The 24,225-nt window shown below is 41.4% G+C and overlaps 2 protein-coding genes across 2 annotated transcripts; one reads left to right on the top strand and one right to left on the bottom strand.

The window, feature by feature from the left end:
• Nucleotides 1-37: 37 nt before the first annotated feature.
• On the bottom strand, nucleotides 38-23,517 carry LOC143995978 (serum paraoxonase/arylesterase 2-like). The gene is made up of 9 exons (XM_077490759.1): nucleotides 23,382-23,517; nucleotides 16,241-16,311; nucleotides 15,534-15,589; nucleotides 15,265-15,433; nucleotides 13,467-13,593; nucleotides 5,154-5,354; nucleotides 4,608-4,689; nucleotides 1,963-2,091; nucleotides 38-209 (listed from the first exon to the last, which is right to left on the bottom strand). Exons 1-9 carry the CDS (start codon nucleotides 23,453-23,455, stop codon nucleotides 48-50), a joined length of 1,071 nt encoding a protein of 356 aa, XP_077346885.1. The 5' UTR covers nucleotides 23,456-23,517; the 3' UTR covers nucleotides 38-47.
• Nucleotides 6,293-8,937, top strand: LOC143995977 (uncharacterized). The gene is made up of 4 exons (XM_077490758.1): nucleotides 6,293-6,820; nucleotides 6,928-7,090; nucleotides 7,189-7,330; nucleotides 7,623-8,937. The coding sequence occupies exons 1-4, from the start codon at nucleotides 6,595-6,597 to the stop codon at nucleotides 8,205-8,207; spliced, it is 1,116 nt and encodes a 371-aa protein (XP_077346884.1). The 5' UTR covers nucleotides 6,293-6,594; the 3' UTR covers nucleotides 8,208-8,937.
• Nucleotides 23,518-24,225: the final 708 nt, after the last annotated feature.

Raw genomic sequence — 24,225 nt, 5'->3', positions numbered from 1 at the left:
ATTTTGCTATCTATGTCACATATTTGTTCCAGGTCCCGGTGGTCCATTTAATCCAGTTGACAGTACAGAGCTTTGTGGAATACAGTTCCTATAATCAACTTCTTCTTGTACACTACGGCTACGGATGTCGCCTGAATCACTGAGCCGTTATTAACGTAAACCCGGGTCACTATCGGTTCATCTGAGTGAATGTTCTGTATACGGATAACCTGCAAAATCAATACAGCTTCCGTTATTTCCCCATTGGACTTCTCAGTCATAAATGCAGCATAAACACCGAGGACCTCATTTATAAGTGTAAAGAATGTATTGGAGCTCTTGCACACAAATGCCAAAAGTGCCATGTTTTAGGTATTTAGGTGTTTTTTCTTTTAACGATCTAAATGCAGCCCAATTTTTTAATGGGCCCGTACACATACTGTAGGTGTGTAAACTTGTGCTGCACATTGATCATTGAAAAAAAATAAATAAAAAATTTGCATTTCTGATCAGTATTTTACGCATGTACATCACACCCCCTTGCCAAAAACAGCTAGAAGAATGCGCCCACATATGCATGTATTGTATTGTATTGCGTGTTTCCGCAGGAACTTTATGCTAATAATATCGAACGTTCATACATCAGTACCGTGTGCAAGAACCCTTAAATATAAACGCAGTCACATTCTTTGTTTCAGTGTTTCAGAATGATTGAATGCTATTGGGCAAAGCAGATGGTCAGAGACAGAGGTTTAATAAAGGTTATCCTTACTCTGGGCACAAAGCATGAATTTAAGTTCTTGTCCTGTATAGTGTTTTAAAACCCAACTCCAGACGAAATGTTTATTTTTGTAAAAGTTCCTCTAGGGCAGTGGTTCTCAATCCAGTCCTCAAGTACCCCCAACAGGCCATGGTTTGGGAATTTCTCTTAGATGAAATTTCTGTTAGTCCAAAATACCAAGCCATTGACTCTGATTTAAAGCAGCTGTGCAAGATAAAGGAAAACATGGCCTGCTGGGGGTAATTGAGGACAGGGTTGAGAACCACCGCTCTAGGGGTTATAAAAAAATAAATAAAAAATAAAAATAAAAAGCAGCTCAGGCTACCTACCTATAATCAGTAGCTGTACCCCTGCAGTATCTCTTCTTTCGCCATAAAATTTCCTCAGTCTTGAATGACACCCAATGTGGCTCAACCCAGAAAACTGAGGACCTACTATGAAATCAGGATGTCATAGCCCCACCCCTGAGGAGGCATCACTGTGACGGTCTTTTTTCACACTGTACTGGTGCAGAGAATGGCACTGAAATTGTCACATCTGCACTATTTTCTGTGTCAGACTGGACCACCCAGCCCACAGAAGAGGTAAAAATGAAGAGGACCCTCCAGCACTACTTGAATGGCCTGACAATGTCTGAAATGTTTATTATGAAAATAATGGAAGCAAAAATTATAGCCCATGAGGGCCACAAGAAATGGAAGGGGATGATTTTCTAAGGGAATATGGAGCCCAGAATTTGACTTGAATGTGTATCCGATGATGATTTTGTTTTAGATGAAACAGAGAAGGGTTAGAGCCCCTGTCCACACTAGAGAGAATTACTCCCCTCATTTGCCCTGGTGACCACTTCCAATGGAACATAAGGTGAAGGGAAAATTCACAATTTTGAGTAGTCACAAGTATGGGAAAAGAGCTGAAATCTTATAAGCAAAATAAAACAGACTTTTTTCTATGAGCTCATGGTGTCATGTTCCTTCCCGCTGGGGACGTGTTTACAAGTCACCCTGGACTCAGAGAGGAATGCTACACGGAACAGTACAGTCAATACATGGTGCTTGTATCTTCAGCCTTTAGGTCAAGAAAAGAATGCAGGGGTTGCTCCAAGAGGGTTTAAGAAGGGTTGTTGAACCAGGAGTTGGACTTTAATATTTAAGATTTTGGTGCATGAAAAGGCTTTAATATACTATAACTTATACACAAACCTCTGAACCAGGGGGATCTTCATTCTTGTAATCAAATACTTTATATAAATTTGGATGTGCTCCTGTCCAGGTATCCCCTGTAACTGGATCCACAAATAAGTTATCCGCGCAAGTATCTACATCAACTGCCTGGTTTAAAAAGAAAATAAGGAAATATAATAGTGCATTTTATATCCATGAATACATATACATAGAGATGATACAAGAGAGGGAGACAAAGAGAGAAAGCGAAAAAGATAGAGCGTGAGTAGAAAATAAAGAGAGAGCAAAAAAAGAGAGCGAGAAAGTGAGTGTCCACAGCCTGGGGATCAAACCACGGTGGTACAGAGAGACCTGCACAACTAGGTAGAGTAAACTGTGCCAGTGGGATGACCAGGGAGTCCTAAAGGATGAGGTCCACTCCTCAATATGGTACCACAAGTACCCAGCAGTGAGGGGCATTCCTTTCCAGAGACTTTCTGCTCTCATATAGATGACTGCACTTCTATAGAAGAGGAAACTCCACACTCAACTTTTAGAAGAGGCGCCAACATAGCAAATAGCTGCACAATTTATTACAGCATATCAGAGACTGAGAAGGACATGACAAATTGTGGACTTATAAATCCCCTACACTGTCTCACCACCTATCTCCTTAATGTGATCACTTTCCTGGATTTACCTCCTGTTCCCCTTATATTGTCCTCTACCCCAAGACTCATCCAAAGAAAGGGAATCGGCTAAGAACAGTACAATCGGTCCCCAGGTTACAAACAAGATAGGATCTGTACGTTTGTTCTTAAGTTGAATCTGTTTGTAAGTTGGAACAGGTACATTTTTTAAGTGTAGCTCCAGCCCAAAAAAATATTTTTAAGCTTTTTGGATAGCATAGGTTAACACCCCTGTAACCTTTGTTTTGCTCTCTGCTCCCCTGTTCAGAAGATTTAACCTCACTTTCTGTCCTAATGACAATTGGATTTTGAAAATTTTGGGTCAATGTGGAAACAAGCCTTGGTGATAAAGCATCAGTGGAGACACCTTTTTGTCCATAATAACTCTTACGGGTGTGAATTTCCCTTCCTAGGGGAACATTTCCTCTCACTTCCTGTTGTCTTCCTCCGTTTGTAAGTAGGAGTCTATCGTAAGTCGAATATTTGTAACTAGTGGGCCGCATGTATATAGAGAAGTAGAAAGCAGATGGGAACAAATACACGAGAACAAAAAAAGTGAGTGGGCTGGGAAAAGGTAGGAGGGGTACCAGAGGTTGGAGCTGACTGAGACAAGAGTTCAGAAAAAAAAAGTCACTCCCCCAAGTTGCAGGAGCCACCCTAAAGGTAGGTGGTTCAGTTATCAGCACATAAGAAGGTTGGCTAAATTGTGCATGTCCCAGTATGCGGATGAGTTCAAAAACGTAGTCCATGGGAGTCACATGGTCCTAAACTTTCCCCTCTAATGTGAAGAGTCAGTGTAAACCCCTATTACATTATTGTTCAGTGTAAACCCCTATTGGTAGTCACTAAAAAAAAATCAGCATTGCCATTGATCACACCCTCCTTTCCCCCAACACTGCCATTGATCCCAGGAGTCCTAGGATCCCTAGGAGTTTTTGTCTATTAATGGGTTCCCTCTCCTCCCCAGTCCATGGTGTGCTGTACCCTCTAGCAACCAATCAGTAAGCAGTAATGATGTTCAGTAACCTCTAGTAACCAATCAGTGAGCTGTATTGATGTACAGTAATCTCTACCAACCAATCAACAAGCAGACATCATGTGCTGTAACCTCTAGCAACTAATCAGGGAGCTGTAATGTGTGCTGTAACCTCTAGGAACCAGTCAGTGAACTGTAATGATACACTGTAACATCTGGCAACCAATCGCAATTGCTGCCTGATGTGATTCAGTAAATGGATTTTGAGTCTAGCTGCTATTTATTGTATGTCTCAGAGCAGGTGGAGAGCGAAACAAGAAAATAATTGGCCAGGGTCCAATTAAAATTAAAGACGGCTCTGAAGGTGTGCATGTTGGTTCTGGCATATTCCAAAGAACCTGGGTCTGTAATTTCACTATGGGGCATGAAGTAACACAACGACTAAAGATTAATGTGGTAAGATAAGGATCAGAAGTGTAGTTTTCAGAGAAACTCTGCGCTTTATTACTGCACACAGTGAGGCCCATCTCTAAGTCGGAGAACTGCCCTAAATAGATGTTTTCACATGGCCGTGGTCTCTGTCCGGTCCTGCTCATTGATGAGCATGCTCCGAGCGAGAGTTACCCCACGTGTATGGGCACAGTACACCCCGCTCACATGCAGCCCACTCTCCCATTTATGGATGAAGGAAGGGGCAAAGCCTTCAGGGGAAGCAATTAGGATATTGTACAACTGAGATAAAAGGTGTGATATATACAGTACAAGGTCTCCCAACACAAATCAAAAAAGGAAGCACGTACAACTGAAAAAAAAAGTGCGGTATATACTAGGTAGTGTGTCTAAAGAGTCTAACATGGGATAGCCCACAAATAGAATTTGAATTTAATAGAAAGAGAGAGACAGAGAAAGAGTGGTAAAGAGACAGAGAAAGAAAGAAAGACCAATACTACCGCTGCTACTAAAACTGCTAATAAAAACATTAATAAATTAACTGAAAACAATATCTAAAATGTAATTACCTTTACAAATGTTAGGGACCAGTTTGCATGTTTCTCATAGACATTGACTGTGTGACCTGTGAGGTCAGCAGCATAGATAAACCTTAAAAATAAAAATATTGTGAACAAACACCAATTATTATTATGCCGCGTACACATGACCGGACTTTCCGGCAGAAAAGGTCCGACAGAATAATTTCATCGGATATTCCGATTGTGTGTGGGCTTCATCTGACTTTTTAAAAAATTCTGATGGACCTAGAAATAGAACATGTTTTAAATCTTTCCGATGGAATCAAGTCCTATCGGGAAAACCGTTCGTCTGTATGCTATTCCGACGGATCAAAAACGACACAAGGGCAGCTATTGGCTACTGGCTATTGAACTTCTTTTTTTCTAGTTCCGTCGTACGTCATTGCGTTCTAAACGAATGAACGTTGGTGTGATTGTGTTTAGGCAAGTCTGTTTCAGCAGAACTCCATCGGAACTCCGTCGGAAATACCGTCAGAGTTTATTCTGACGGAAAAACCGGTACGCAGCATTAGAAATTATTAAGCGATTACATACTTTTTGTCATTTGATATGGCGATTCCATTGGCACTGTAAAAACCCGATGCCACTTCTCGGACATCCCCAGGACTGTAATAGACCACATTTGTCAACTTTAATCCAAGGAAGCCCTCTAGAAATCTCATATGTGTACTCTGATAATAATGATCATTAGTGGCGTAAAAGCTCTCCGGTCCAACAGCAACAATTTCATTCACACTGTGGAAAAAAAAAAAACTTTTCTCACATAAATGGATAAAATACTTTTCTAAGATGCAGTATGGAAAGTAAAGTCTCGTACACACGTTCGGATTTTCTGCAGACAAAACCTTGGACTTTTGTCCAAAGGGCGTTGGCCCCAAACTTGTCTTGTATACAAACTGCACACAATTGTTGGCCAACAAACACGAACGTAATGATGTACTACATGTTTTTCAGCTATTTAGCACCACCCTTTGGGCTCCTTCTGATATTTTCCTGTTAGTAGAAGTTTGGTGAGTGTTGATTTGCGCTTTTCATTTTGTGCTTTTCATTTTGCGCTTTTCAGTTCATTTCTGAATGGCTGTTCGTCAACCAGCCATGTTACGGAATCGGAGGAGATAACGTGGTATTTATTATTGGCCTTGGAGTTATTGCTTTGACCCAAGTCCAGTCCAGGAACAGGAGGAGGAGGATTTCTTGGACAAAAAATTGGTTGCTTTATAAATTGTGACCAATTATGTCATATGCCTTTGCTGCAGGAGCTCCAAGAGAATAATCTGGATGATTTTCGTAATTATCTCCAGATGACGGATGCTTTCACCAACTCTTGGCATTGTTGACCTCCTATATTAAGAAGCAGGACGCATGCATGAGGCTTTTATTTTTTTTTTGGTTGAATAATAATGATTTGATTTGGTATATTTTCTATATTTTTGTATGCATAGAATGCACTTTTTAGTTAAGTTCTATTGGCACCAGATAGCATGTCTAATTGTATTTGTTTTCTTTTTTTAATGCACAATAAAACAATTGTGGAGAATAATACTTGGCTATGTGTTTTACTTCAAATAACAGTTTGGGAGTAGGCAGTTACATTTAAAAGAATACAATGTAAAATTAACAAGGGACACCAACATAGTTGTATCTTTGATCTTAAAAACTAGAGGATAAGGCCCCTTTCACACGGGCGGATAGAATGGTGCTTTTAGCTGCGGATTTTCTTCATTTCTACCGCAGCTAAAAGCACACAATGCTTTCCTATGGCCCCATTCACACACAGCGTTTAGCGGCGATTTCGTTACATGCGGTTCGGTGCGAATAGAAAAAATAGAATTGTATGCGTCCAGGTGCGATGTAGCGCAGCTATAAGCACATAACCGCAGGTAATCGCAGTCTTTTGTGTCAATTGCGGCCAGCAGCGTGAAAGAAGAAAAAAAAAACCCGGAAGCACATCCTATACAGCAGGTGTACCTGGGAAATGACACAGGAAGTTGAGAGGGATGAAAGGGGAGAAGACAGCATGGCGGCAAGAGACATCTCACACGAGGCCATCATCGCACTGGTGCAAGCCCGACCAGAGTTATGGGACTCAGAATGCCCAGGATATGCAGACCGAGTGCTGAAGAGAGCAAAGTGGGAAGAAGTCTACAAATATGTCACACCGAACTGGGACGAGATGTCTGCAACTGAACAGGATAACCGAGGTGAGTGCAAGGTTTGTTGTGTCTATGCAGCAGGGTACACATGCATCCTAGTAAAGATTTTACCCCCTAATGACCAGGCCATTGTATGTTTTTTTTATATATTGCAGGAAAGGAGGTTTATACACGTTGGAGGTCCCTGCGCGACCGTTACAAAAAAGAAGTCAACGAAGAGAAGGCTGCGGAGAGAAGCGGAGCACCCTCAACTCGTCGCAGGCCTAACCCCCATGCAGAGGCTTTGTCTTTTTTGAGGCGCACCACTGAGATGCGCACGTAAGTATATCCATTTATTTTACTTAGCGATTTGTGACCATTAAAGGCATATTCATGTTCACTTTTTTTTTAAACGTGTAATCTTTATTGTTACCTAGAACTGTGTCAAGTGTCCCTGTGAGAGCAAGCGCAAGGCGCGAAAGTTCGTCGCCATCACCATCAGGAGACGCTGACACCAGTCAAGAAACCACAGAAACAGTGTCATCCCAAGAATATCATCCATCCACTCAAGAACCTGCGGTATGTATTTTAAAAATGTCACAATTTCTGTCCACAAAAGACGTTACATTTTGAAAAGGCAGCTGGTGTTGGCACAAATGTTGTAGAAACAACAACGACTTGTTTTTTTGGGCAAGGTGTGACTTGTTCTTCTGGCTTTGGAGGTCTTCAGTGAGATCAGGTTTTTGCAACAAAACAAGTACCTGTGTGTGATCTATTCTAAACAGGTGCTGCAATATTTGTGCAAGCCATCATATGCTGTTCAGTGTGACCTCAGTATCAGATGCATAATCTATATATTATAATATTGCAGGCAAATCCAGATAGGAGAGTCCGGTCTACTACTACCACCCGTCGAACACGTACTCAACAAGAGACACCTTTTGAGGAATATTTCAACCGTATCATTGAAGAAATGAGAAACCAATCACAAAACCAGGCAAAAGATGATGAATTCCTCAACATCTCAGACCCCGATGTTATGTTTTTAAGAATGTTGCTTTGTGTAATCAGGGAGATTCCTGCAGATAAGCGCACTGAGGTCAGGGGTGATATACATGCCTATTTAACGTATATTGTGTCCGCTTGCAAAGAGCAACGCCCATATCCTAAATTTCAGCCATGGGCTATGGGTTTTAATTCACCTAGTGGGTCTTTCAGTAGACCAATGCCCAGTCAGCAGTGCCATGACACAACATCTGCCATTAACCCTTATGTAGGACCCCCACCACTGTATACATCTTACCCGTCTAATCCTGGTTACCAAAGGATGCATGTGCAGCCACACCCAGTGTCTTCACCCTCATCTTCCCATTCAGGATCACCCATAGATGTTGGCAGTGAACCAAGCCATTCTTCCCTGCGTAACCCTAATTATTCAATATATGAAAACTTATAGTATTCCTATGGCAGTGATATGACGGTTGTATTTTTCTTGTTGTGTAATGTTACTTAATGTTTTACCTACACTACTTAATGTTTTACCTACACGAACTAATGTTTACAACAAACCCCAGATTCCTCCATGTACACTGAACTGTACGCACAGAAGAATCTCCCACTGTCCCAAGCTTATACATGTTGCTACTTGGCCCCACTTGCTCTCACAATACCTGAACTTTCTGATTGGGTGCTAGCATTGTTTAGGTTGAGAGACTTGGCCCAGTGGGAGATTACCCCATCTACACAGTGGAGTGTACATGGCGACATCTTTTGCACTTTCTCCATCTAGCCAAATATTTCAGAACTGTTTACCGCACTCAGTGCCCATCTTTGGCCCCTTTCACACGGGGCGGATCAGTAATGATCTGCCCCGTGATGATCCGCTCGCTCAGCGGGATTGCTCCGTTGTCCCCGCTGAGCCGGCTGCGGACAGGGCGGTCTCCGCACACTGTGCAGGGACCGCCCTGTCAGCTCTCCACTCTCCTCTATGGTGATCGGACGAGCACGGACTGTCTGTCTGTGTCCATCCGATCGGCTCTGCAGACGGATAGAATAGGTTTTTACTCCGTCTGCAGAATCGGACTGTTGCGGAGGCGGACGATATCGGGTGCCACCGCAATTGTCCGATTCTGTAGACGGAGGGAAATCCAATTTTTCTAGCCATCTGCAGAGCGGATTGGATGAACACGGACAGATTGTACGTGCTCTTCCGATCCCCATAGAAGAGAACAGAGAGCTCACAGGGCACAGTGTGCCGGGACAGCCCTGTCTGCCACCGGCTCAGTGGGGACAATGGAACAATCCCTGCCGACCAAGCGGATCTTCACGGGACGGATCATTACTGATCTGCCCTGTGTGAAAGGGGCCTGACAGCACTTCAGGAATACTGTAACCTTTTTTTTTTTTACGGGGGGTAGTGGGGGATATTTTGTGGACTCGTTATCTGTTGCACTTGAAATTCAATACTTTAAACTAAAAGGAGATTTTATATATATATATCTCTATATATATATATATCTCTCTATATATATATATCTCTATATATATATATATATATCTCTATATATATATATATATATATATATATATATATATATATATATATATTCCAAAGGAATTAAAAAACATTTTTCTATACTTGCAAGCATTCAATGTTTTTGTAAGGTTTTTCTATTTTTTTTATACACCCTGTGCAGTGCAGGAATACTGTAACCTTTTTTTTTTTTACGGGGGGTAGTGGGGGATATTTTGTGGACTCGTTATCTGTTGCACTTGAAATTCAATACTTGAAACTAAAAGGAGATTTTATATATATATATTCCAAAGTAATTAAAAAACATTTTTCTATACTTGCAAGCATTCAATGTTTTTGTAATGTTTTTCAATTTTTTAAATACACCCTGTGCATTGCAAACGATAGAAATAAAAACAATTTAAATTGTTGAAAATTGTCGACTACTTTATTTAAGGCAAACGTGAAAACTGACACAAAAACCTGAAATATGTGATGAAAAAAACATGCAACAATGGTTAAAAATTTATACATAGTCCAATTGCCATGGCAGCTGTCCATCTTCACTCAAAAAATAATCAGTGAAATGTTCACGGACTTGTAGGGCCTGATTACTTGGACGAGTGCCAGTAACAGGACCTATGGGTTCCTCATAAACAGGGGTTTCGGTGGCCACGATCTCCTTACCCCTCAAAAAATTGTGGAGAACACAACTCGCTAGAACCACATTGACGGCATGCTCAACTTCCAGATGCATGGCTGTCATCAAAACACGCCATTTGGCAGCGCAAATGCCAAATGCGCACTCCACCATTCTTCGAGCTCTGCTGAGTCTATAGTTAAAAATTTGCCTCCTGGCAGTGAGACCATGCCTGGTATAGGGCCTTAGCAGGTGCGTGGATAAGGCAAATGCCTCATCTCCCAGCACTACAAGTGGAAGATCTGGTCCAGTAGTACCAGGGAGAGGCCTTGACTGTGGCACCTGAAATTCGCCATGTTGAAAACGCCGCCCCATTACGGAATTTCTGAAAATTCTCGAATCTCCAGAACTCCCATACGCTCCAACATCCACAGCGATGAACTTCATATTTGCATCGCTGAGTCCCAGAAGCACAATAGAAAAGTATTTCTTATAATTGAAAAAGCGGGAACCGGATTTTGGAGGCTTGATGAGCCGGATGTGTTTCCCATCTAATGCCCCAATGCAGTTTGGGAAGTTGGTCTTCTCCCAAAATTCCTCCGCTATTTCCTCCCACAGACTGGATGTTGGCTCCGGCATGACTGATGTTCTCAGTTCTTCCCAGATGACGTAACAGGTATCATGCACAATGGTGGATACGGTGGAAATTCCCATCAGAAATTGATGATGGAGGGAGGTGAAACTGGCACCAGTGGCAAGGTATCTGCAATACAAAATTGATAACAATTCAGAAAATATAAAATATAGTAAAATAAATAAAATTTAAAAAAAAATCAATATACATATGGAGTTCTACATGGTAACAAATAAACATCAGCATCTAGATAAGCTGATGACTTTTAACACATTGCAGCCCAAAGATAAATCCCTCGGCTCTGGTAGTAGGTGCTGGCATCCAAACAGGAAGCCTGGTGGTGGGTTGGTCTAGTACAAAATATTATTTGGTGGTACCTTGCTTGTTAATGCAAAACTCTGCCTTTGTGTTCAGAGCTCACCTACATAATGAGAAACTACTGAAATTTGATGACGTTTCCTATTTGCAAAAAATAAAACTGACTGTGCAAGGCACGATAGATAGTTTTCAAGGATAAAAAATAATGGTAATGGGAGTAATGTGCGAAAAATCGCTGTTGTGATATAGATTAGGTTATAGATTCATCTATATATATATATATATATATATATATATATATATATATACACACATATACATATACATATACATACATACATACACACACACTATTGCCAATATTGCCTAAGCCTGCATGTACATGAATTTAAGCATTTGTTCAACATATGGAAAACCTACCTTAACGTAAGTAACAGCCGTTCTTCTGGACTAATGCTTCTTCGCATATTGGTCGTGGTTCTGGTCAGGCGTCCTCTAACAAGTCCCAACAGCTCATCGAAGCATGCCACCGACATCCTGGTGTAATTGTGGAACTTGTCCCCATGAGTCCTCAGCTCACCGAACATGAGGGCAAAGTAGCCGATCGATAGGCGCTGAGACGTTAGGGGATGGACCCAGTAACGACGAGGACGTCGCCTACTCTGGATCGCTCTTCTTCTCTTCATCCTCATCATCAGCAAAATGAGCATTGCAAGCAAACTACCCATATTTGCATTCATTTTTCAAAAAAACTGGCACAAAACTCAGCACTCCTCTCCACTCCTGCAAAACTCCAACACACACTCAGCCAGAGAACAAAGAAACAGGTTTAAATATAGAGGACTGCAATGCATCATGGGTACATTCCAGGGAACAAAAACATAAATAAATAAAAGGGTTGCTATGGGAATAAAAACTGCAGTTAAACGCAACCGCATAAAAACGCATGTAAACGCATGTAAACGCTGGTAAACGCACTGTGCAAACGCAGCTGATCGCTGTGCCTGGAGCCTTGAATTTTGTAGAAAAAAATAAACATGATTCCTGCGGCAGAACAGCCGCCCGTGTGAAAGGGGCCTAACGGTGTTGTGGCAACTTGCACCAAAAAAAAAAAGAAAAAAGAATAATAATAATATTCTTGATATCACTAGAAAAATAAGCTTTTGAAAAATCGTTTGCAATAACTCCATCAGTATCACCAGCAAAGCAGCTTCATTATTATCCCATTAAAGAAGAGAATTGTGCGCTGCATTTCAAGATTTCATCATTTTCCTGCGTCATGAATGTTAATTCTCCATTACGAACGCTAGTTTACTAGACCGACCGATTCTGGCTTGTCCTTGCTTCTGAGCATGCGTGTTTGTACTTTGGACTTTTGTCCGACGGACTTGTGGACACACTCTCCGAAAATCTGACAACAGACATTTGTCCACGGAAAATTTGAAAGCCTGCGATCCAACATTTGTCTGCAGAAAATCAGAGAACATTTGTCCAATGGAGTGTACAAACAGTTGGATTTTCCACCAACAGCCTGCTATCATACAATTCCCGTCAGAAAATCAGATTGTGTGTACGAGGCTTAAAGGACTTGCCCTGAACAACCACCATAAGGTGTCTATTATCATCTTTGTTAGCCAGCAGCTGCTTCTCTATCCACCTCTATGTTCTTGATTTCACTTTGCTTTAGGGGCTGAACTTGTCTGTCTTCGGGGCCATTTCTTGCCCACCCACTGCCTTCTAGTCCTGGCCACTAAGAACTCTCATTGAACAGATATGCATCACAAGGAATCAACCGTATTGATTTCCTATGATCATCGACTCCATCTAGTGACCATAATGAGTTACTTTTCCTGAAATACCTCAATCAGAAGAATGCTCCATTATGGCCACTAGATAGAGCTGAAAATCATAGGAAATCACTGGATTATACAAAATATGGTCAGAATTCATTAAGGCTGGGCAAATACTTGTGCCAATCATCCAGCATTTTTTTTTCTTAAATAGACCCCTTGGAGTACTGAGTGATGCACATTGCAGGATTTAATGATTATTCAAGATTGTGCATAGAGACTATTGTTTCATGCTCTATTTTGAGTAATGTAACATTTAAGGATTTTTAAAGGTCCGCTCACCTTTGGCATTAGCATGAGCAGCCATTCTCAACCAGGGTTCTGTCCAAATTTTGCTTGGGGTTTCCTGAGCTGTGGCTAATTAAGCTCCCATGTGACGATGCCTGCACATTTTTGGAGTCAAAATCACTTGCATGACATGAAAGATCTTGGGCCTAAAGTTCTTTTCAGTTGTCTGAAAAGAGGTATTCTTTCCACTGATCACCAACGTAAGGGGCATTTTTCTCAGTGACCACCAATAAATTAATTTTAGCAGCGGTTCCCTGAGACCTGCAATTTCTTTTAAGGGTTCCTCTGGGATAGAAAGTTACAGAAATGCTGAGATTTTATGATAAAACCTAGGGTTAAAACAGGTGGCGAGATGGCTTATACAGTACAAACAAAAGGCCAAATAAATATAAATAGACTTAGTAGGCCCGCTTTATGTTTATTCATATGATATTGCTCAAAATGTTGACGTGGTTTCATGTCATTGTCAGTACCTGTGCAATAATGGATGTTTAATGGTCTTCAGGTGTAGGAGCGTTTTCTGCTTCTCATCAAATTTAAATATTTCAATAAAGCTTTTGTGGTCAGGGTGATTCACAACAAAAAGGTAGACCGTGCCATCTAAAAGAAAGAGTCAGAGGTCAGATGAGTTTTTTCTGACCAACCAAATAACAAAAAGTGCAGAAGATGGTGGCATAAAACACCATTAAATCATCCAGATAGATGAGGATACTGTGACAGACCTAACCAAGATAGGGGCTTCTGGAGAGGACTATGAGCAAGCCTCTTACCCACTGACTATGACCCAGGGGGAGAGAGGATTCTCTAATGATGAAATACCACTTAATGGACACTGAGAATGCAGTTTGGATTATTTCAGATGGGACAGTAATATTTATCCACAATATCTCCCAGAAAATACATAAAGACTATTCCTGGTTTGTTTGATTCTGAACTATACATGTTAATTGAAAGAGCTGATCACATTGGCCTGGAACTGTGTAGGAGACGGACAGTCGGCTACTGAGGTCACCTGCTATTGTCTGAAGAGGTTCTGTGTTTATAATTATGTTAATGTGTATTGTACTCGGGAAATCAGTGACAGCAATTCAGACCTGGAATGAAATCTCTGTCATCCAGGAGTCATCCAGGGGGCTAATTTGACCAAACTCTTAAGGATCTTCTATGATGGGATTAGCCAGCCATGAATCAGCTGTACCTTGTTAGCTAAACCATTGTGTGACGTTTTGGGTAAATATTTGGGTCATTGTTAATGTGGTGAGTGACCTCCTTCTCAAGTGTATAAAAGCCTGTACTCTTGTTCAAATAAACATTCCATATTCCAGTTTGTAACTGAGCTAGTCTCCCCTGGTTCTTGGTTTACGACATGTGGCTGTAATATCTGATATCTGAAGGTCCAGACTGGAGGAAGCAGCGTACTGACGGAAGCACTCAAGTGGAGTTCAACAGGGTTCTGTGACAGATACTATCTGGGTTCATGTCCCCAAGGCAATGTTCCATCGTCCTCTGGAATGTGGCAGACATAAAACCATGGAAGTAATGAAAACAGTCCTTGGCTAGTCTGCCTTGGGAACATTGATCTATCAATACCTGGCAAAATCAAGTGTGGAAAAATATTTGGCCTGTCCTAGGACAGAAAGGATTTTTTAATCAGTGGAAGAGAATAAGTATCTTCTTCAGCACTAGGTGCTCTTCTTCACCAATACATGGTCCAGACTCCCCATGTACACTCCATCCCTACTGCTGCCATGTTCTTTCCCTCTTATTTCAGGCCTGGTAATTTATTGTTTTACCCATTCGGTGGCCTCTGATGATGTCATTGATGAAGTAGGTGTGCTAGTGTTCATTCATCTCACACCTGGCTCCATTCCCGTCATCTTACAGAAGCCAGGTATGTGCTGGGACTGTACTCTGTGCTTTACATGCAGTCTACAGTTAAAAAAATATCACTATCAGGTGTAAGTAAAACGTTTTTTTGGTCAGGAGAGACTTATACAGTCTCTTCTACCAAAAGACTACATGCTGATACATTTTTATATTAAAGGCTTAGTTCTATTTAAAGCAGAGGTACATAAGTATTTCAATACTCAAAGAAACACAAAATCAAAAAGTAGATAATTTGTTTAATTGCAAATTTTGCCTAAGCAGCTTAAAGCAAAAATTAGGGTTTCCTCTACAGCAAACTTACTTCTGATGAATACCTAAACATCCAATTTACCAGACTGCGTAGATGGAGTTAAGGGAGAATATAATTTGGTTGTAGTTCCTTACCTGTCTCATCAATGTACACACTGAGCCCATGAGGATTAAATGAAGATGCATCAACACCCTCACTGAGCTGTAGTGGTTCAGGGTGAAGGACGTCATCATTCATATCTACCAACAATATTTCTCCGGGTCTGTCTGGTGCAAAACTCTTTACATTAGGGTATTTCAGGCCCTTCAAAGAGATATAACCTATTAGGACATACCTGGAAAATTACTACTAATTACATTTGCTGGGGCAGCTTCCATGCAGAAAAAAGGAACATTGTACTTACAGAGCTGATGAATGCCAGTCCATTAGGAAGACGTTCAATATCTTCTGAGCCATACTCTGTATAAAAAAGTAGCAATCATAGCTAATAATGCCATCCATCATACAAGGGTTGTCATTTCTGTCCTATTGCTATAAACTGTTGCCTGGTTCTAGCTTTGAGATAAATTAGGCCACCTACCCAGAACAAGAATTTTTTGTAGACAGAAAGTAAGATCACCTTAAAAGCCAGAGAAAGGTCAATAATGTGTCTGTATCATGGTGGCTTAGAAAGCCACTGGATCATCTTGAAAGCCGGAGTACCTCCCTAGAAGTCAATAATGGTACTATTTATACTTCTTTTCTTCCTAAAATGCCTAATTATACCAGAGTAAATTTACACTCCTGTCAACAAAAACAATGTACAACCAGATCATTTAACTGAGCTTCTAACTATAGCTTGCAAAGAACTAAAATCCAGGATTAACCTCATGTCCAGATTCCATAATAAATCTAGAACCTCATGAAAAAGGATTTGGGCTTGACCCCCAAAGAGTGTTGGTTGTCAACTCTTGTTGGACTCCTTTATTGTGACGAATCAAAATTTATATCTGGAGAGATCTCTATGGATTGGTGATCTCTCCCCTTTATACATGTTGACTCTGCCAGGGACATTGTTGGGGCTCCACCAATGGAGCCCAAATGGAAATTCATACATTATTGCATACATACCAATTCCTTTCACAAGCTGACAGTTAGGAAGATCAACAGGTTCTACCTCCTTGAAGAAGCCAGATCTTTGACTGCAAAAATGAAATAAACTCATAATCAGCATAAGCTTCTCAGACATAAATCTATTCTATTGCAAACATAAAAATGTGCATAGTACTGTATGTGCAGGGTATATGCATTGTGGTTTGCTGCATTATATCGGGTTCTACTGTACAGTGGGTTGGGGTGCTATTGACAATGAATGCCACCTTACACTAATGCCAACTTACACTACACCTAGCATTTTAGCGTACATTACCACAACGCACAATTGTGAATAGGCCCTCACTAACTATGTAGTGCGAGGGGCTGCCTGAGCAGTCATTTTAATTATCAGATAGACCTTTATACTACATGGATGATGGTATGGTACATTTAAACGAGATGTGACCATCTTTAGACGATGAGCTTTATGATGTTTCTACTAAGCCAAAGGTTTAGATTGACTATAGATAGCCCAATCTGATGGCTGAGTGCAATTTTCGGGCAGTACGGGGTCTCATAGGGGGCTATAAAGTGAGATTCTAACAATAACCTTCACCTTGTTCTGGAAGAGACACCTGATTGGCTTGCCTATGGCCATAATTAAAAGGCTTTTATTTTAATAACAGGCATGCTTTAGACAAGGGTAACTTTTTCAATAAACTTGGCTTACCTTTATATTTAATCCTGGATTTCTAAAATTTGTGACGTTAATGAGTCAACTGATTTCAATGCAAAAAAAAAAACTTGGACAGAAACTTGAACTCTGACTTTTTTTGCAATGTTTCAGTAAACTTTATGCAGGACCCGGATAACAACGACCTCTAGGTTTGGCAAAAATATATGTTTGAATTTCAAAATATCTAAAACACTAAATGCCCTCTCTACTTTAAATGGCATCAGCTTCAGTAAGCATTTCACAAGAGTCAAGCTGCTTACTTTGAGTCCTTAGCGCGCCTTTCAATCCAATGGGCACTAAATATGAATCTCAATGGGGATGCTAGCTGTAGTTTTAATTTTTTTCTATGGCTTTCGCTATTTTTTTTAACCACTTGCCTACCGGGCACTTTCATCCCCTTCCCGCCCAGGCCAATTTTTTAGCTTTCAGTGCTGTTACCCTTTGAATGACAATTGTGCGGTCATGCAACACTGCACACAAATTACATTTTTACACTTTTTTGAGACATATAGAGCTTTCCTATGGTGGCATTTAATCACCAATGGGGTTTATATATTTTACTAAACAAACAAAAAAAAGACTGGACATTTTTAAAAACAAAAAAAATGTCTTTGTTTTTTGTTGTAAAATTTTGAAAATAAGTTATTTTTCTTCTTCACTGATTTGCACGGATGAGGCTGCACTGATGGACAGTGATAGTCTGCACTGATGGACACTGATAGTCTGCACTGATGGACACTGATAGTCTGCACTAGGGATGAGCTGAACACCCCCCGGTTCGGTTCGCACCAGAACTTTCAAACGGACCCCAAATTCGTACGAACGTTAGAACCCCATTGAAGTCTATGGGACTCGAACTTTCGAAAATAAAAGTGCTAATTTTAACGGCTAATATGAAAGATACTGTCCTAAAAAGGGTTTGGGGACCTGGCTCCTGCCCCAGGGGACATGGGTCAATGCAAAAAAAAGTTTTAAAAATGGCCGTTTTGGCGGGAGCACTGATTTTAATGACGATTAAAGTGTAAAAAATAAGTGAAATATTCCTTTAAATATCGTGCCTGGGGGGTGTCTGTAGTATGCCTGTGAAGTGCCACGTGTTTCCCGTGTTTAGAACAGTCCCTGCACAAAATGACATTTAACGGAAATAACGTCATTTAAAACTGCTTGCGGTTTTAATGTTATATCTGGTTCCTGCAATATGGTTGAAAATCATTGAGAAAAATGGCATGGGTAGCCCTCCCTGCCCATTACCAGCCCCTTTGGGTCTTGTACGCATATTAAGGGGAACCCCGTACCCATATTAAAAAAAGGAAATGCGTGCGGCCCCCAGGCCTTATATACTCAGAACAGCAGTATACAGGCGGTGCAAACAAGACAGGGACTTTTTGTGTTAAGTTGAATCTGTTTGTAATTTTCAACTGGTACATTTTTAAAGTGTAGCTCAATCTCCTACAATTGACTGCAAGCTCTATTTAAAACGAGCAAGATAGTTAGCTATATAGGTGGATATAGCGGTGTATACTGCGTTCAGAGCACGCAGACAGCACGCATAATCTCCTAGCACTGACTGAAAGCTCTATTTAAAACGAGCAAGATAGTTAGCTATATAGGTGGATATAGTGGTGTATACTGCGTTCAGAGCACGCAGACAGCACGCACAATCTCCTAACACTGACTGCAAGCTCTATTATAAAAGATAGATATATCGCTAGCTATATAGATGAATATAGCGGTGTATACTGCGGTCAGGGCACGCAGACAACAACCACTACAGAAGAGCAAGAACGAAAAATCGGCCGATAACGATCGGTGTGTACTGTGTTGAAGGTACACAGAACACCCACTAACTGCTACAGACGCCAACACACTACACAAGGCCACCGCGCTGGCGGCCTTATATAGTGTGGGGCGTGTACTACACAGCCTGAGCTATGATTGGCCACAGGCATCCTGCCTGTGGCCAATCATGGCTCTCCTCGCTGCCGGCGCTGTGATTGGCCAAGCATGTGGGGTCACAGTGCATGCTTGGCCAATCATGAGCCAGCAATGCACTGCGCCATCGCAGTGCATTGTGGGCCGTGAGCGCCACACGAATTTGGCACGAACGCCGCATAACGTTCAGAATTCGCCGAACGGGCGAACAGCCGATGTTCGAGTCGAACGTATGTTCTGCTCGAACATGAAGCTCATCCCTAGTCTGCACTGATGGACACTGATAGTCTGCACTGATGGAGACTGATGCGGCTGCACTGATAAGGTGACATTGATGGGCACTAATAGGTGGCACTGATGGGCACAGCTTGGCTGAGTTGATCTGCACTGATGACGTTACACTGATGGGCACTGGTGAAGAGGCATTGATGAGGCAGCACTGATAAGGCATTGATGGGCAGTAATATGCTGCACTGATAGACACTGATATGCAGCACTGATGGGGCTGCATTGATGATCAGTGCCCTGATTATCAGTGTAAATGCCCCTGTCACCACAGGAAAGCTGGTTATCTTCTTTCCTTTCCTCAGATACTGAGAGCGCAGAGGAAAGGAAATGCCAATAACCAGCACTTATTTACATGTGATCAGCTGTGATTGGACCCAACTGAGCACATGGTAAAGAGTCTACGTCGTCGGCTCTTTACCACAATCGGTGATGCAATGACTTCCTCCCAGAACAAGTGCAGGTTGGCCCGACTGTTAGTCTACAGAACGGCGGGTGGGAAGCCGTTAATCAATGTTCAGTGAAGCCCAGGATCCCCATTCTGCCGCTTAGGGCCCTGTTCACACTGGTATACTGATTCGTACACCTGTGCAAAGGGCTATCTTCAGCCATGCAGGATGCACAGTTGAAGGGGAATGCAGGCAGCCTGTTCAGATCTGCACAAATCTCCACGTTCTGATCTGGGCATCAGACCAGCACCGATGGCTCAGATATAGATGGGAACGACCAGGAAGCGATGGGGGGGGGGGGGGGGAATCACCCCTCATGACGCTTCTAAATGTGATGCCGTGGTGAATCCACCCGCAGGGCCACTTTGATCTTACAGAGATTTAACCATAGTAAAAAAAACAGTATCGGTGTTATGGTAGCTAGTTGCTGCCATAACCCCAGTATTTATCGTCAAAATAATGACGTATTTTTGCTATGGGCTGGACATAAAGTGTTATTTCTTTGCACTTGTCTAACAGATATAAAAAACATTCTGTATTTTTCAGTTTTGATTTTGTATGTCTGATGTCTCAGGATAAAAGCAGTTCTGACAAAATGATAAAAATCTAAAAGCACCACACTGCTTTTCAGTCCCTTGTACAGTCCTTGTTTTTTTCCTTTAGGTATCTATTTTTTTAAAAATTCACTGTGCAAATATCCCACACACCTGTCAAAAATATTCCCCATAATTTGCCAAATATGTTAATTTCCTATGATTGTCAATTTAATCTAGTAGTCATAATGTGATATTTTCCTGAAATACCACAATTAAGAAAAATACTACATTATGGCCACTAGATAGAGCTGATGAGCATAGGAAATAAACAAATTAGGCAAATTAGGGGGATTATTTGTAACAGCTGTGTGAATGGCTGAAACATTTACTCTGTGAATTGTTTATAAATAGATTACTTAGACCCCTTTCACACTGGGGCGTTTTTAGCGCCTGTAAAGCACCTGAAAAACACCTCCCCTGCAGCCCCAGTGTGAGAGCCAGAGTGCTTTCACACTGGGGCAATGCTCTGGCAGGACGTTAAAAAGAGTCCTGCACACAACATTTTTGGGGCAGTAAGGGGCGGTGTATACACCACTCCTCCACCACTCCTGCCCATGAAATGAATGGGCACTGCTGCCGAAGGTCCTGCAAAGCTCTTTGGCAGTGGTGCTACACAAGCGCATTTAAACCTTTATGCGGCCGCAAGCGGGGGTTAAAAGTACCCCGCTAGTGGCCGAATAGCTCCACTAAAATGATGTTAATGCCCACCCACCCCAGTGTGAAAGCAGCCTTAATGTAATCTTTCTCTCCCTCTGCCCCCCCCCCCCCCCACCCCACCTCCGTCTTCTCTGTCCTGGGCAATTACTTTGCTGGCTTTTCCCAGTTACACCATACGTAACAGTTATGGATTTCAGTCAGTGTTGGGACAAGGTCATCCAGTGCCCAGGGAAAAGAAGCCAAACTGTGCCCCCCTCCCCCTGATGGGGGTACCCCCCGATCACCTTCTGCAGGTAAGATATAGGATAGTAGCACTACAGCACCACTTTTGCCTGTCTGACAGTTGCATGGTACAACAACAACAACAAAAATGTTGACCGGCTGGCAATCCCAGAGTGCCAGTCCCCAGTGTGGAATGCACCCCCGACCTCCCTAAGTACACCATTGATACACACAATGGATCTCACCACAAGAGACATCCGTGCTCCTATACTCCAGCTCCTCCTGTCATTTAAGGCAGATCTAGGCAGCAGGGCATGTTATTAAAGGATTGAGGGGTGAGGGCAGGCGCTTGCATTGGTTGAATATGCTCTACTGGCTGTTGCCTTGGGGCACCCCCTTAACACATAAAAACACTATGCCCAGGACAGCTGCCCCTCCTTCTCCATCCTTAGTCTCAACCCTAGTTCCTATAGTTACTTATCCATATCATAGACGTAGCTCCCTCCTAGAAAGGTTACTAGGGATGCTAGGTAAATTTGTTTTTTTTAGGCTCCACTGAAGTTGGTGGAGCAGCTTGTGATTGCTTTGGAATGTTCTGGGCTCCACTGATTGTAGGTTTTGTAGTTCCACCTGCCTTATGGAGGATTCCAGCACATAGTGGACTGGAAAGGCAAATCAGCAACCTGAAAATGTATGTGGTCTCATCCAATGCTTGGGGGACAGTGCCCAGAAGGTGTCTGGGGAGTGCATAAATGATCTTGGTTTTGGAGCTGCTCAGTTCTTGTCCAGAAAGAGAAGCTCCCAGCCTGAAGGGCTATTGCCCTTCTACGCAGCCCAGCTGAAGTTCTACATGTGCTCATCGAGGTCCCAGCCATGTTGGAGCTGGGGGGCATGTTTGCTATCTGTTATCTCTGGAATTATTCAAGGGAGTTCACTGAAGATCTGGTCTGGAGAGTTCACTAGGGAAATGTCCATCTGATATTGAAGGCAAGTATCCAGGGGCATTGTGAGTACAGAACTGAAATGCAGCACCCTGGTGGCTGTTGCTGCTGCCATCTCGTGTGTCAGTATTAGTGCTTGCCTGGCCTGGGATATCTCTGATAGTGTCCCAGTGCAGTCCAATTTCTGGGCCATTACAAAAGGAGACTGTCCTAAGGAGTAGTGCCAAAGTGAAGTGTGTCATTACTGTTCAGAGTTGATGGAGTATGCCAATGTCCTATCCAAGTTTTATTCAGCAATACATTTCAGAAAAAGCAACCCCTAGACCAGTGATGGCAAACCCCAGCTGTTTTGGAACTACATTTTCTATGATGTTCATGCACTCTGCAATGTAGTTGAGCATCATGGGAGATGTAGTAGGTTTAAGGGTGCATTGGGTTTTAAATGGCACTTTGGAGTATCAAGCTTTTTCAACAATTTTTTTACCTGTTCTTGTGCCAAAAATGGCCAATGATTGGCCTTATTTTTGTGATTTTTTTTTCATACAACAAAAAAGTGGAGAAAGGTAATATAAAATAAATAAAATAAAAAAGCAACAGTAAACTAACAACTAACTAAAAAAATACACAAATACAAAGAATGCTAAATAAAAAATTCCCCTAAACATACCCCCAACTCCAAAAAAAAAACACCCCCCCCCTTCCAAATAAAGAAAGTGTTTACACAGATTAATCCGTTAACACATGGCTATTATTATTCATTTGTTGACAATGTGGAGAGTTTTAAAAATTATATTTATATGTACTATTGTTATATAAAATCATATTTTCTTTTGTGATTATATACAGTATGACTGATGGCAGATATTTTTTCCGTCATTATATATGTTTATTATTTTGATTTTAAATGAGTTGTGCATATACACATAAGGGGAATAGAAAGTAGGGGGGGTTAGCGTTATATCAAAAGTAAACCACCATTCAACTTTCAGCTGGAGGAATTTAATTCTTATTGTATAGCCATGGAATATGCAGTTTATAAAGTCTCATCTGGGGGTTTATGTTTTTATCTTTATAATTTTTATACATTTATTATACTTTTAATAAATAAGTTATTAGGTCATGGTCGGGTTCTGAAAATTATAATTTGAGGAACAGTATTTACTACAGCAAGGTCTCATTCTAGCTGGTAAATTTTGTAAGTGGTGGGATTTGTAGTTTCTTGGCATGTGAAAGTCTATAGGCTGCCTAAGTAGGGGTATATAATATGCAACAAAGTGTCTCTATAAAGAGTAAATGTTACCTTTGTTATTTCAGCAAAGCATTCTCCTCCACCATACAGAAGGAAAGAATGTGACTTACCCGAACTGGTAATGCTGTTCCCCCAGAAATCCCAGGATGACCCCGAGAAGGGTTGTTTTCCCCATGATCCCCATGTTAGTGCTGTAATAAGAGAGATCTTGTCTGAACTGTGCTGGATGAGAGCTGTGACAGTTATTGAGGGTGGTGCCTTAGTGGCAATCCAGGAGGCTGTGACTGTGACAGGTACCTGGATGTATAAATAGAAATAAAAGTGTTGTGCAACAGCCATTTGCTCTAATCCAGGGTTCTTCCAGAGGTTGCTAAGGGTTCCTTCAGCAATGAACAATTTCTACCTCTCGGTAAAAGAGATATATATAAAAAACAATGGACTACCGATGCAAAAAGGAACCAACACATTTTATCCTAGTTTGCTGCAATCAAATATGAATGTCACCTTGTGAGTAAACGAATTCAAGGAATGTGTATATGATATGGATTGCACTAACTATCACCACTCTATACCAGCTCATTAAATTTTGCTTTCACAGTGCCGTATACAAATTTAAAGTGCCGTGCATATATTAAAACCTCTATAATTTCCCCAATACAAATACACCATTAATGAAGACATAAGACATAATACCAATATATAAAGTGCAATTCCATATTGTAAAAAATACCAACAAAAAATATATGAAAAAAGGACAGAAAAGTGAGTGATCACTTCAGTGCAAGTATATTCCTCCTATATTGGATAAAAAAAGCACTTTATATTGGAGGAATATATTTGCACTGAAGTGATCACTCACTTAGGACATTCATTTGCACTGGACTTATTTTTCTGTCCTTTTTTCATATATTTTACGACAAGAAATATGTTGAACATTGCTATACCTGACTCAAG

The sequence above is a fragment of the Lithobates pipiens genome, unplaced genomic scaffold (genome assembly GCF_037356315.1).
Source record: "Lithobates pipiens isolate NorthernLeopardFrog02 unplaced genomic scaffold, aLitPip1_a1.2 Scaffold_19, whole genome shotgun sequence".
Taxonomy (NCBI): Eukaryota; Metazoa; Chordata; class Amphibia; order Anura; family Ranidae; genus Lithobates; species Lithobates pipiens.
This window is presented reverse-complemented; position numbering and strand designations above follow the sequence as displayed.